The sequence below is a fragment of the Dendrobates tinctorius genome, unplaced genomic scaffold, assembly GCF_039654945.1.
Source record: "Dendrobates tinctorius isolate UK_male_01 unplaced genomic scaffold, ASM3965494v1 ptg000102l, whole genome shotgun sequence".
Taxonomy (NCBI): Eukaryota; Metazoa; Chordata; class Amphibia; order Anura; family Dendrobatidae; genus Dendrobates; species Dendrobates tinctorius.
The window spans coordinates 40,309,762-40,324,750 of NW_027361770.1; the positions used below are offsets into that span (position 1 = coordinate 40,309,762).

Genomic DNA, 14,989 nt, shown 5'->3' on the forward strand with positions numbered 1-14,989 from the left:
GAAGAGCAAATGTTGTTCCTATCTTCAAAAAGGGGAAGAAGGTAGACCCAGGGAACTATAGGCCGGTGAGTCTGACTTCTATACCAGAAAAGATCTTTGAACAAATTATTAAACAACATGTATGTCAGTACCTGGATAAGAATGAAGTGATTAAACAGAGTCAGCATGGGTTTGTAACTAATAAGTCATGTCAGACTAACTTAATTTCCTTCTATGACAGAATCACGGATTGGGTGGATCGGGGAAATGCTGTAGATATAGTATATCTTGAATTCAGCGAAGTATCTCACACAATCCTTAATGAAAAAATGACTAGGTATGGAATGGACAAGGCAACTGTTAGGTGGATTCATAACTGGCTTAGTGATCGGACCCAAAGAGTGGTCGTAAATGGCTGCACATCCAGTTGGATGAATGTCTCAAGTGGGGTACCACAGGGCTCTGTCCTGGGCCCTGTATTGTTCAACATCTTTAGATGACATAAAGCTAGGAGAGAAAGCTAATACTAGAGAAGAGAGAGAGAGGATTCAAAAAGATATAAATAAACTGGAGCAGTGGGCTGCAACTAACAGAATGGTTTTTAACAGGGAAAAATGCAAAGCACTACATCTGGGCAATAAAAATTAAAAAAGCATATACAGAATGGGAGGAATAGGGCTAAGCAACAGCACATGTGAAAAAGATGGGTATACTAATAGATCACAGACTGAATATGAGTCAACAGTATGATGCAGCAGCAAAAAAGGCAAATGCAATTCTATGATGTATTAACAGAAGCATACAGTCTAGATCACGTGAAGTCATTATTGCCCTCTACTCCTCTTTGGTCAGACCTCATCTGGAGTACTGTGTCCAGTTTTGGGCGCCACATTTTAAAAAAGACATCAACAAACTAGAACAAGTTAAGAAAAGAGCGACCAGAATGGTGACCGGTCTACAAACCCTGTCTTATGAGGAAAGGTTGCAGGATTTGGGAATGTTTAGCTTGCAAAAGAGAAGACTGAGAGGAGACTTAATAGCTGTCTACAAATATCTCAAGGGCTGTCATTTTGTAGAAGGATCAACTTTATTCTCATTTGCACAAGGAAAGACTAGAAACAATGGGATGAAACTGAATGGGAGGAGACACAGATTAGATAATAGAAAAATTTTTTTGACAGTTCGAGTGATCAATGAGTGGAACAGGCTGCCACGAGAAGTGGTGAGTTCTCCTTCAATGGAAGTCTTCAAACAGAGGCTGGACAGACATCTGACTGGGATGATTTAGCGAATCCTGCTTTGAGCAGGGGGTTTGGACCAGATGGCCCAGGAGGTCCCTTCCAACTCTACGATTCTATGATACCCTTGACTGCTACAGCCAATGTCACATAACCACTAGAAGACACGACACCGACATCATAATAGCAGTTGACTGGGAGTAGAGTATGGTAAATGTTTATGATTTTAAGTTCTGCATGGTGCATTAAGGCAATTCAGAAGGGTTTGTCCGGTAGTGGACACCCCTTTTAACACACTATTTACACAAACACAAGTGTGACGAACAGCCCACGGCCGTTCGTCCACTTACGGGCGACGACTAACGGGGGTCCCGCTGCCACCAAAACGCGACGGACAGCGGACCCTGTGTCACCACTATGTCACAATCCCACCACTGACACCGGTGTATCAGCGGACGGAGGGACGTGACACAATGCCGGCACACGGCTATCACAGGCGCAGTGGGGCTTATCTTAGTTATCCCACCACTGGCACCATGTGACAAAAATATCCAGCAAGCTAATCTCGCTCTACAATTTGCCGCAGGGGGAGTTTAATTTGGATGCCCCACCACTGCTATCAATCTTCCAAGTACTGCGGGGATTTGTGTATATCCCACTTTCCCAGTTCCACCTTGGAACTCGCAGCTCTCCGGCGCCCCCCTTACCCTCAGGTCAGTCAGGGAACTGCACCTAGGATAATTGGTCGCCGGACGGGCTGCCTGTTGTGAACCGGCAATTAGGCTTCTGCAGTAAGGGAATTATCAATGCTGTGGCCGCAGACCCTTATTCAGCAATATAAGACCCTTCGGTACTGCCAGCAAGCCGTAATAGCCGTACACAACGCGCTGCCACCAGTCACGGTTACTTAATTCACAGTGTTAAATTAAGAGGGTCCGTGGCAAACCCCTTGAATTAGTAGCGATTATCTATCAAAGGCGTATAGTTCGAGTCTTAGAGCATAGAGACAGATCTAAATAATTATTTCATTTATTTTCCGAAAGAGGACAGTGATTACAGATAAAAGTTGCTATAAAATTGAGACATAAAATATGTACAGTACAGGTATAAAATAATAGTGGAGAAAACAAAGAGATTACACTCACAGTTCCATATTGTTCCTTATCCAGACCATGTGGCTTTAAGGTGGGTGGAGGCGGAGCTGCACTTCTCCGCTCATCTGAGTTCTTGTCAGCACGGACTCTGCAGCTGTTCTGAGCTGGTTCTGCCAGGGAATGCCTTATAGACTTTCCTATGTGACATCACAGAGAGGTGCATTCTGGGTTGATCCCACCTCTCTTATCCAAGTTATGTTTTGGCTACAAAACTTAGATTAGCTATAACTTTATGGGAGAAGCTGGTATGGACTCATCAGTGGTATCATGTTTCCCAGCGTAATGAGCCTATCAAGAAAACATCAAACATCTATGCGATATGACCATCCATTTGGGCGCAAATCCTATCTCATGTTCTGGACAGGGTAGAACTTCGAAACATACGCGGTCTCGAAGCTGGGACCGCTCAGGTTACAAAAATATGATTTTCATATCTCTACTTGGTACGGTTTTCGCAGGGCAGGCTCTTAAAGTTTTATTTCAAACAAAGACCTTTTTCCCGCATTTTTCTTTCAGCTGAGAGAAGCCAAATGGTGTGAGGAAGATGGTCTAGCTAATTAACATTCCTGCTCTTCCAGAGGAAGTGGCAGGGTTGGTAAAACCTGGGGGGAAGGAATTCCTACTACTGACAGTTTACAATGTCCTAGGATGGAGGATTTGTTAGCACATTGCAACAGAAAACATATCTTGCAGATATTGTACATCACAACAAGTATAAGAAAAAAATAAAAAATCTGAGCCAGGTGCTCAACAGTATCCCCTGATGGCCTGGGTACATACTCTAGGTTACTGGACTATTGCTCACTTTGGGGATCTCATGGATGATGGGAAAGTTCAACTAATTACCCAGTTATACTCAAAAATGTGCTGGTTCCTTACATAGTGGCTCCACAGAAAGCGACTGCTCCCATTAAAAGGGCAGAACACCCTACTAGGACCCTCAATCACTGCAGTGCCAGACACTTTCCTACTGCTTTTATGCAGGCTCAATCAGGTGCACTCTCATAAAAGCTAATAAACCTCATAAAGCTAGTGATTTACCTAGACCCCAAGACAAAACATGCAGTGTAAGACAGAAGAAGTAAATGATTCAATAAATTTTTTGGATGTACCCAGATTACAGAAAAATAACTTGGCAAGTCAGTAATGAAGATGTGTGAAATACAGGTATAGCTGCCACTTACCAGCTCGCTTTGCTTCGCTGCAGGCTAACCCCATTTCTTCTTTCAGTTCTCGGTTTTCATTTGCTATAGTTTCACCTACAGTGACGAACCTCCCAACTGCCTGGTTTACGGCTTGACCCACTCGCTGGATGGCCTGCAAGGTCTTCTCGGATTTCTTTGGTTTTTCTTTGTGGTTAATTAGTGTTGTTATCTAAGAAGAGACAACATAAGACATTAGCAGTCTTGACAACACTTCGGAGAATGACATTAACAGCAGTCTTTTACACCTTAAGATAAGACGTCTAAGGGTATATGAACACGGTGCGGATTCTGCTGCGGTTCAGCAGTGTTTCTGCAGCTGCGGGTCCGCAGCAGATTCTGCTGCGTTGTACAGTACCTTTATTTCCTATGGAAATTAAAAAACGCTGTGCACATGCTGCAGATTTTTCCGCGCTGTTTTGCTGCGGTTTACAATCCGCAGCATGTCAATTGTTTGGTGCAGAAACGCTGCAGTTTCACATCTCATCCATTATGAGGTGTAAAACCGCAGGGCAAAACCGCAGAAAAGTCCTGCGGATTTACCTGTGGTTTTCTCTCCAAAATCCACACACCAAAAAAACTACGTGTGCACATAGCCTAAAGGATCTTGAACTTGATGGACCGGTGTGTTTTTAAAACCGTACTATAAAATAATATCAAGGTAAACCATTACAGTTCTCTCCTGTACACACAACAATATAGCAAGTGAGAAACCAAGTTGTTGTTTTTTTCCACTGTTACATTCTAAGAGCGGTAATTTTATTTATTAGTCAGTGTAACCATATGAGCCTTTTTTTTAGTGGCATGAGTTGTATTTATCAATATCAACATATAGCTGTATATACAAGTTATTAAAAACTTTCAGTAACTCTTAATGGGACGACCTAGAAAAAAAAAAAGCAATTCTGACACAATTGTTTACATTAAAAGTTTTACGCTGTTCACAATACTTCGCAAATAAGGTATTATCTTCATTCTGTGACTCAGTACATTTTTGGCTATAAATTTGTTTAATTTTATTTGTGGTCTATTACCTTTGTGCATTAACTGCTTAGTGACCTACGATGTACATTTTTGCCATAGGTCGCTAATTAAAGTATGAAGCCGGCTCAGGAGCTTGCACCAATCACTTCAGTTTAACTATTTAAATGCCACTGACAATTTTTGTCAGCGACCTTTAAGTGACATCATTCCCAATGCGTGTGCACACTGGCACCCATCGACACCCCTCCCCTCGATGTAGTCACGGGTTACCTTGCCAGCCGTGAAGGCCCCCGCAACTACCACGTTAGTTCTCCTGTGACGCTCAGCCGAAGGCTGGACTATATAGAAGAGCTGTGATTTTGCTACATACACTTTGTATTACAATACAATAGTATTGCAGTAAAAGATCAACAAGTTCATGTCTCCTAGGCGGACTATAAAAGAAAAAAAATACATAAAAATTTTAAATACCTACCTTAAATCACCTTCAAAAATAAAGAAATTAAAACAATGAAAAAAATAATCATTTGGTTTTGTGGTGTCTAAAAAAAAAAAAAAAAAAAGTCCCATCAAAATATAAATCTGTGTGCACACGTTGCAGATTTGTTGCGCATTTGGTGCGTTAAAGGTAACCTGTCACCCCCCAGGGCGTTTTTAAGTAAAAGAGCCACCTTCAGCAGCACTAAGGCTGCATTCTGTGAAGGTGGCTCTTCCGTTTCTGACCCCCAGTAACGCCGAAATATTAACTTTTATAAATAGGTCCTCATACCTGTAATGCGTCACATAGGTATGGTGTGTCCGCCTGAAGCAGCCGCCTCCCCGCCGTTAATCATGTCTCTGCAGCATCCGTGCCCCGCCTCCCATAGACGTCCATCATGCCCCTGCTCTGCCGTCTGTGCCCCGCTTCCCATAGCCGTCCAATTCCTTGCAGATATTCTAGATAAACCTAAAGCAATCCTAATTCCAGCAAAATTGAAGGAGAAACCTGAAGTGTCATGCACACGTTGAGTATTTTTAACTTGCAGACTTGCTGCATAAAATAATCTGCAGAATTTCAATTCTCTGTTTTTCACCATTGACTTAAAAAATCAAATGTGTTTTTGCAGCTGCATTTTATATGCCAAGAGATGCAGAAATGGTGCAAAGATTTTACTGCACATACGTTATATAAACCATATGTTAAAACTCCCCCCAAAAACACAAAATCGGTAAGTCAAAATTGCCATGTTCCAGTCGCTGAACAAGGGGTGGAAAAAACGAACAATTCCTTGGACATTAAGGCTACGTTACCACAATGAGGTTTTTAGTGAGTTTTTGATGTTGAAGATTTTCTGCACCTATTAAGTAAAAATAGGTTACCGTATATACGCGTGTATAAGCCGAGATTTTCAGCCCATTTTTTTGGGCTGAAAGTTCCCCTCTCGGCTTATACACAGGTCATATACCTCGGGGTCGGCGGGGGAGCGGGGGTGTTAGAGATCATACTTACCTGTCCTGCCGCAGTCTCTGCATCCTCGCTTCTCCACTGTCTCCCTTCCTGTCTTCAGCGGTCACATGGTACCGCTCATTACACTCATGAATATGCGCACATTCATGAGTGTAATGAGCAGTACCACGTGACCGCTGAAGACAGGAAGGGAGACTATGGAGAAGCGAGGCTGTAGAGACCGCGGCAGGATGGGCGAGTATAGCGATATTCACCTGTCCCCTGATCCATCACTGCTCGTCACGGTCTCTGCTGCATCCTGTGTCAGTGACGTTTCGGCAGACGGGGCAGCGGTGACGTGGTTAGTGCACGCCGCCCCTCTGCTGGCTGAACAGTCACTGACACAAGAAGCGGCGATGGACCCAGGAGAGGTGACTATGGCATTTTTTTGTTGCAGCATATGGGGGCATATTCTATGGAGCAGCATATGGGAGCAAAGTCTATGGGGCAGCAAATGGGGGCATAGTCTATGGGGCAGCATATGGGGGCATAGTCTATGGGCAGCATATGGGGGGTATAAACTATGGAGAAGCATAAGGGGGCATAATCTATGGAGCATCTTATGGGGGCATTAACTATGGAGAATTTATGGAGAAGCATATGGGGGCATATTCTATGGAGCAGCATATGGGGGCATATTCTATGGAGCAGCATATGGGGGCATATTCTATGGAGCAGCATATGGGGGCATATTCTATGGGGGCATAGTCTATGGATTCCACCCTCAGCTTATACACGAGTCAGTAAGTTTTCCCAGTTTTTTGTGGCAAAATTAGGGGGGTCGGCTTATACACGAGTATATACGGTACTTACATTTTTTTCAAAAATACGCAGCATAAAAAAAACTCACCAAAAACTCATTGTGAGATTGTAGCCTAAAGGGTTACAGCCACTAATCGAAAAAAAAAAAAAAACATGTTTTTGCATCGCTATATTTTGATGCCAATAACTTTGTAGTTGATTTGTGTTATGTGATATGTGTATGGAAATTACGGTAACTGTTTGTTTTGCAGAATTGTAAGAACATTGATGAAAACCTGATACCAATGGCAGACCTCTCGGATTTTCAAAGAGGCCAATTGTTGGTGCTCGTATGGCAGGCGCTAGTGTAACAGAATGTGCCCGAATGCTTGGTGTGTCAAGAGGTACTGTCTCCAAAGTAATGACTGCGTTTGAAAGAGAAGGAAAAACGTACGCAGCGAAACACAGGTCCGGCTGAAAGTCGAAGTTGACAGAGAGACCGTCGGACTCTAAAGCGAATTGTGAGAGAGGATCGCAAGACCACGGCTCCGAAAATCACTGTTGAGCTCAATGAACAACTACAGAACCCAGTTTCCACGAAAACTGTTGGTCGGGAGCTGCACAAATCTGGATTCCACGGGAAGAGCTGCAATTCAAAAACCGCTGCTCTCAATGACAAATGTTTCCAAGCGTTTAGAGTGGTGTAGAAACCTCCAGAATTGGTCCCTCGAGCAGTGGAAACATGTGATATTCTCAGACAAATCATCGTTTACCCTATTTCCGACCCGCGGCCGAGTGTACGTTTGGAGACAGCCGAAAGAAGCATTTCATCCAGACTGCCTTCTCCCAACCGTAAAACATGGCGGAGGTTCTGTGATGATCTGGGGTGCTATTTCGTGAAGATCCGCTGGGCCAATGATATCCCTTCATGGAAGAATAGCCGAGATTATTTAGGCATTTTGGGAGACCAAGTGCATCCAATGGTTCAAGCACTGTTCCCGGAGGGGAACACCATCTTTCAGGATGATAATGCATCAATTCATACAGCTAGAATCGTTAAAGCATGGTATGAGGAACATTCTAATGAAGTTGAGCATCTCATCTGGCCCCCACAATCCCCAGACCTCAACAGTATTGAGCATTTATGGTCGATTTTAGAGATTCAAGTTAGACGTCGATTTCCGCCACCATCGTCGTTCAAAGAACTGGAGGGTGTTTTAACTGAAGATTGGGCTACAATTCCTTTGGAAACAATTCACACCTTGTATGAATCCATACCTCGGAGAATTGAGGCTGTAATCACCGCAAAAGGTGGACCTACACCATATTAAACTAACTTTTGTTGATGTTTCCAGGTGTTTCCATTATTTTGTCCAGTCCCTGTATGTGTATATATATATATATATATATATATATATATATATATATATATATATATATATATATATATATAGTTTTAATTGTTACTATTGTGTGGTATATATGACTTGATACTTTTTATTACATCTTTTGAAAACAAAATGAAAAAAAAACCATTAATTAAGGATTACAGACAATATCTAATGGTTTTAAAACACCAGTCAGGATGCCGAGACATAGTTTTACTTTGTACAGCAAAACAATTATGAAGATACCAAATTTATATGTCTTTTTAATGTTTTACTTCCTTTGTATGAAAAAAAAAATCACCATTGATTTTGTATTTTTGGGGGGAGTTTTAACATATGGTTTATATAATGTATGTGTACACGTTGAGTAAAATCTTTGCACCATTTCTGCATCTCTTGACATAAAATGCAGCTGCAAAAACGCGTTTGATTTTTGAAGTCAATGGTGAAAAAACACAGAATTGAAATTCTGCAGATTATTTAAGCAGCAAATCTGCAATTGTTCACTTTTGTGTAGACAGTTGTTGTTTGTTGTGCCTTTTGTTTGAGGGATAAACTGTTGTTTTTACTAGTACCTATGGCTTTAATAAAGATCGCTGTTGCGATCAAAACGCATGACTTTTCCTCTTGTTAAGAATGCTGTTCAGGAGCATGTACACCTTTTAATACGGACCAAATAAATTTAGGATTTTGTTCAAGGAGCTGGAACATCCAGTGTTTTTCATTTTTGAGTCCATACAACTTTTGATCACCTTTCATTTACCGTAATCTGCTTGTACCAATTATGAATTAGAAAAAGCTCAAATCTGGAAAGGTTTCTTATTGATATCTTTTACAGCCTTCATCATTCAGTATATTTAACAAGATCATTTATTCTGTAGCACAACAATACAATAATACCCATTTCCTGTATTTGGCTTTTTTATATACTTTACTGTTTGTGCAGCAAGAAAATATCTTATCCAGTGTGGGTCATTATATTCTGAGAGCTATAATGTTATTTTTTATTTTTTTTAATTTATAATACTGCACATAGGCTATTTTTTTAATTAACGTCTTGCATTTTTTATTGGAACAATTTTGGGGCACACGTGACTAATTTTTTATTATTCGAGGCAGGAACAACAAAAATAGCAATTCTGTCATCTTTTTTTCCCCACAGTCTGAGATAAATAACTAATGTACTTTGGAACTTTACAAACATAGATGTTGGGTGCTCAACTTAGAGGGAGCTGAAAACAGACAGGATGACCATTCTTGTTTCCTAACTTGCCTATTTTAAAAGACACTTTAATGCCTTATGAATTAACAATAGCGGAGCAGTTTGTCATTTCTATGTTATTCAGACATTTTTTTTAAAAAACTGTGTGCTAGCATGTCTCTTGTCATGCTATGTGTTCATACAGGGTTTGTCCAGGTCATCGCTGATTGGACAATGTCAGAGTGATTAGGGACACACCGCTAAATAGTAACACCCAGGTGTCAATGTATTCATACATTTCTAGTAGAAAAAAATAAAAAGTAACAGCTAGGTGCAGAACTTGAAGGAGAAAATCTAACTGAATTGTTACATTATATAATTTTTATTCGGTCGTACATGACAGCATCACCTGAGAGAGGGGATCCACCCTTCAAGAACAGGAAATCCTACAGATGCATAAGGGCGGCACCTCTCCCACGCATCAGTTGGTTTCCTGTTCCTGAAGGACAGGATTCCCTACAGATCGTATCATCATGGACGAGGAATCCCCAGGCCGGCTGTCCGACTCAGGTAGCGGGGGGGGGGGGTGTCTCCTACCTCGGTCAGTGCGGGGTCCCTGGAAGTGCCACGGTGGGCCCGGGTAGGGCTCCACGACAGTGTGCAGAGCAGGTGGGAGCGGGGTCCGGAGGATGCCCTTCTCCAGGGCCAGCGCCGGCACGTATGTTGCCCCCGAACCCCCTTCCTGGTCCCCTCCTGGAGCAGTCCGGGCCGTCATCCGGGGCCGGCGGAGCGTGGTGGCGGGCACGGAGCGGGTCGTGCCATGGCGCCACGCCGCCGTCATTTTTTCACGCCCAGCGCGTTCACTGAAGGCGCCTGAAGTGACGCGGTCGGGGGCGGGGCAAGCGGCGCTGGGCCGGAAGTCGGACGCCGGCCTTTTTCTGTTGTTCGCCACTGGGTGGCGGCGGCGCGGGTGCCGGCATGGCGGCAGGAGTTGCGGGGAGGCATGGAGGGAGGAGAATGGACCCCTGGCATATCGCCTGCGGACCCAGATTTCCGGGAGGAGGAGCATAAAAGGGCACAGAAACGCTGCAGGGCTGCTTTTGGGCCCTTTTGCAGCAATGGATGAGCCGGAAGCTCCCATGGCCCAGCGGGACCAAGAGCAGCAACGTACCTCAGAGAGGTCCCAGACAAGCTCCCAGCAAAAGAAAAAACGAACTGGACAATCCGGCCACAGAAGTTCCTCCAGGCCGAAGGATCCAGCTCCCCCCCCCCCCCGTGATCCGTGATTACGCCTTCTGCTCAGGGTAAGAGATCTTCGTAAATGTGCCCTGACGCAGTGTTCCCCTTATGTTTTTTCCTCCTATAGGGGAAGAAGTGTGCTGACAAAGCGAAAAGCAGGGAGTGCGCCCTTTGCAATTGCCCCTTGCCGGACGCCTACCCTAAAAACTGTGCCAGTCATGTATACGGCAGACAGTAAAAAAAAAAAGGGGGGGTAGGGGAGTCCCAAAAATTACCATACACACTTCTTTACCCTTTCCTCACTCCTACAGGTGGCGGAAGAAACCCCTGACTTCGCTACGAGTCTAAGGGAAATTATCAGGACAGAAGTTAAAGCTCTAAAGTCCGTATCCCAGGGGGAATCATCTAAGAAAAGAAAGAGAGCAAGTTTCTCAGGGTCACACTCCTCAGCTGACACTAGAGGAAAGGAAGATTCCTCAGAGCCCTCGACCTCCTCGTCTGCGTCCTCTTCAGAGGAGGACGCCAGTCGTTTCTGCTTGGGTTTAGAACAAGTGGATAAATTAGTCAAGGCAGTTAGGGCCACCATGGGGGTAACAAACGCAAAACCAGAACGGTCAACATAGGACCTAATGTTCGGCGGTTTAGACCCCAGGAAGCGCAAGTCGTTCACGTTAAACAACAAGGTCCACAACCAGATCAATAGGGAATGGAAGAAACCAGAAAGAAAAGGCTCCCTACCACCGGCCTTTAAACAACGATATCCCTTTGAGGATTTGAGGACCCCTTGGTAAACAAATGGGACAAATCCCCGAAATTGGACGCAGCAGTGGCTAAAGTGTCCAAAAAATCCGCTATTCCCTTTGACGACATGGCTTCTTTAAAAGATCCACTAGATAAAAAGGCAGACTCCTACCTGAAAGGGACATGGGAAATGTCAGCTGGCGCCGAGGCTGGCAGTAGCGGCTACCTGCATAGCCAGATCTATGATGGTCTGGCTGGACCAGCTGGAGTCACAATTAGAAGACAGAGCCTCGAGGGAATCTACCTTGAAGACCCTACCTACCATCCAGAATGCGGCAGCCTTTTTAGCCGACGCTTCGGCAGATTCTGCAAGAATGGCGGCCAAACTGCTGTTGATTTGTTCATTCTGTCTCCCAAAGATTGCAGTAACGTTCGGCTCACATTTATGTTGCGCTCTACGCTGAACTCTTACACCGAGATTTAAGTGTAAATCTCAAACGCGATTCAGATGGAACCCCCGGTGGAAGATTCCATATAATAAGGTAGATGGATGCACAGTGAATGCTATCTGGCAGTGTCAGTCATTTTAGGCATGCATAAAAGTGCAGTCGACCACAGCTCTGTGCACCTCTGACATGAAGAACATCTCTGAACAAAGGCCAGACGGAATCCAGAGTAAAGGCCCCGTCTCACATAGCGAGATCGCTAATGTGTCACCGATTTTGTGACGCAACAGCGATCTCGCTACGTGTGACACTCAGCAGTGACCAGCCCCCCTGCTGGATATTGCTGATCGTGCAGGAATGTCCTGGGCCATTTTTTCATCGTAGGCGTACCGTTGGCCAGCGCTCATCGCTGTGTTTGATCGCTGGATCGTTGCTGCATCGCTGAAGAGATCTGCCTGTTTGGCAGCTTACTAGCGATCATTTAGGCTAGTTTCACATTTGCGCTTTATAGCGCAGCGACGGCCTGCGCACGGCCGCCGCTAAGCCCCGCCCCCTCCCGGCTCCCTGCCCGCTCCATCCGGTCATCGCCTCCTACTAGCGCACATGGGCACTTGCGATCTGCGCACCCTATCTTTAGCATAGGGTGCGCAGATCGTGCGCTAGCGGGATTTTGCCGTGCGCCGCGCACTTTTGAAGGTGCGCCGAAATGCAACATGCTGCGCTCGGCGCACACGGGCGCACCTTCAAAAGTGCGCAGCGCACAGCAAAATCCTGCTAGTGCACGGCCAGCGCACGATCTGCGCACCCTATGCTAAAGATAGGGTGCGCAGATCGCAAGCGCCCATGTGCGCTAGTAGGAGGCGATGACCAGATGGGGCAGGAAGGGAGCGGGGAGGGGGCGGGGCTTAGCGGCGGCCATGCGCAGGCCGTCGCTGCGCTATAGAGCGCAAATGTGAAACTAGACTTAGCGACGCACCGATCCCTACCAGGACACATCATTGTCGGGATCGCTGGTGCGTCGCTAAGTGAAACGGGGCCTTTACTCTGCTGACTCATTATAGTGAATGGATCACTCAGGGGTTTCATCTGAATCATGTCATTCTGAGATTTAGATGGAGACCTAGATATAAGTGCTCAGTGTAGAGCACAGGATAAACATGATTCAAAATGTGATGCAAAATGTTCCTAATAAAAGCTTCAACTCAATCCACAAAAAGAGCATCTGTCAATCGAAATATAGGGGACTTCCCCGCATTACTGGTAGTACAAAGGCTCTGGAAAAGCGCTATGGTTCCTCGCCTCCCAAAAGAAATTCAGAGAATTCTGCACTTCTAAATCCCAATGCCCCCTCCCTTCTGAGCCCCACAGTGTGCCTAAACCACATTTAGCGTGCACATATTTGACAGGGGTATAATTTCCAAAATGGGGTCACTTGAAGAAGTATTCTGCTCTTGTAATACTTAGGGGCTCTGCATATGGAGTCAGCAAACTATTCTAGGAATATCTGCACTCCTGGAGGTAAATAGCGCTCTGTCCCTCCAGAGTCTCGCCATGTGGATAAGCAGTACTGTAAAGCTACATACAGAGTATTGTCATACTCATCAGAACCGTGTGACAAATTTTGATGCCATTTGTACCCATTTCCCAGTATGAAAATGTAAAATTTGGGACTAAAACAACGTTTTTGTGGTAAAGATTATAGTGAGCTCCAATATGGTGCTTCTACTCTTATGCGTTTTGCAGCATTCCTCAAAAGTAGTTTTCGACCACATAAGGGGTATTGGTGCACTCAGGAGAAATTGCACAAAAAAATTGTATGGTGCATCAGTGGCTCTCCAAATGCAACATGGTGTCTAATGATTCAAGCCTGTCAAATGTCGCTCTTTCCCTTCTGAGCCCTGCCGTGCACCCAAATAGTAGTTTTTCCCCTCATGTGGGTTATTGGCATAAAAAATTTTAAAAATTATACAGGTGCATATTCTCCGGTTTTCCTTGTAAAAATAAAACATTTGGGGCTAAATTAAAATTTTTGGGAAAAAAAGTAACGTTTTTCCTTCCACAATGCATTAATTCCTGTGGAACACCTGAAAGGTTAATAGACTTCTTGAATGTTTTTTTGAGGGGTGCCGTTTTTAGAATGGTGTCACTTTTGGGTATTTTCTGTCATATAGGCCCCCAAAAGTCACTTTAAATATGATGTGGTTTAAAAGAAATAATTCCAAGATTCGGATTTACAACTGAATTCGTATTAAAAATAGACATTTTAGTTGTTCTTACCTAAAATAATTAAAAACAAAGATCATAGTAAAAAAAAAAAAAAAAAAAAAGAGTGCAATACAATAAAACATAAAAGATTCCTAAAGCAACTTTGCTTGATTTTCCAGTTTAGTGACAAATTTCTCCATTGACTTCCATTGGGAGATCTAAAGAAAACATTGCAAAACAATAGCATTTTAGCAAATTTATTTGAACCTTGAGTATGTAACGTGCATTGTGTACACACAGCTCCTGCCCCATGGAGATCAAGAACTAGAACTTTTTAAATAATACATTTTACCAAGAACTTTTTAGGTTTAAAAACTTTCCAAATCCTCAGCTCATATGATAGCTGAAGCATTAATATAATAATTTCTATGACCATGACATACTCCGACACTCATTGACTCTAAGGTTTACACTTATTCTAATTTTCATATTTATAAAGCTTAATACTTTAGCCTAACCATGTACACTCCATTATTCAACACGTTTCTAAACCCGATGCTCATCTCCCCCTTTTCACCTAACCCTGAATGGGTTCCCTGAAAAATGCCCACAGGAAAATTGCCCACACAGAAAATTGCCAATTGCAGCATCAAAGTTTAAGATCTATGATTTTTGAGGTGCAAGGTGAGAATGTTCACATGATATGTGATTAACTTGTGATTTACAGTTGATCTAGTGCAAAACTGCAAAAATGAAGATCTGTGTTTGTAGCAGTCTGTAATTATCAGCAATAGACGGATATAGTCTGCTCTCTTATCTTACTGATTCTGCCTTACTCCTCCCACCAGCCCAAAACAGCAGCACATGCAGAACCAGCAGCAGTGTGATCCAGAGGAGCCATCACTGCTATCAGTACTCACAAAAGTATCACTGTATTATCTGTGGAGTTACATGGGACTGCAGGTCACATCTAATACATTATCAT

General features: G+C 43.7%; 1 protein-coding gene across 1 annotated transcript in view; it reads right to left on the reverse strand.

Moving 5' to 3' along the window:
• Positions 1-14,989, reverse strand: part of CTNNAL1 (catenin alpha like 1) — a 288,515-nt gene that overhangs the window by 153,843 nt on the left and 119,683 nt on the right. Inside the window, exon 2 of the mRNA XM_073587855.1 lies at positions 3,556-3,745. Coding sequence (XP_073443956.1) covers positions 3,556-3,745 — 190 coding nt within the window. The remainder of the gene's footprint in view (positions 1-3,555; positions 3,746-14,989) is intronic.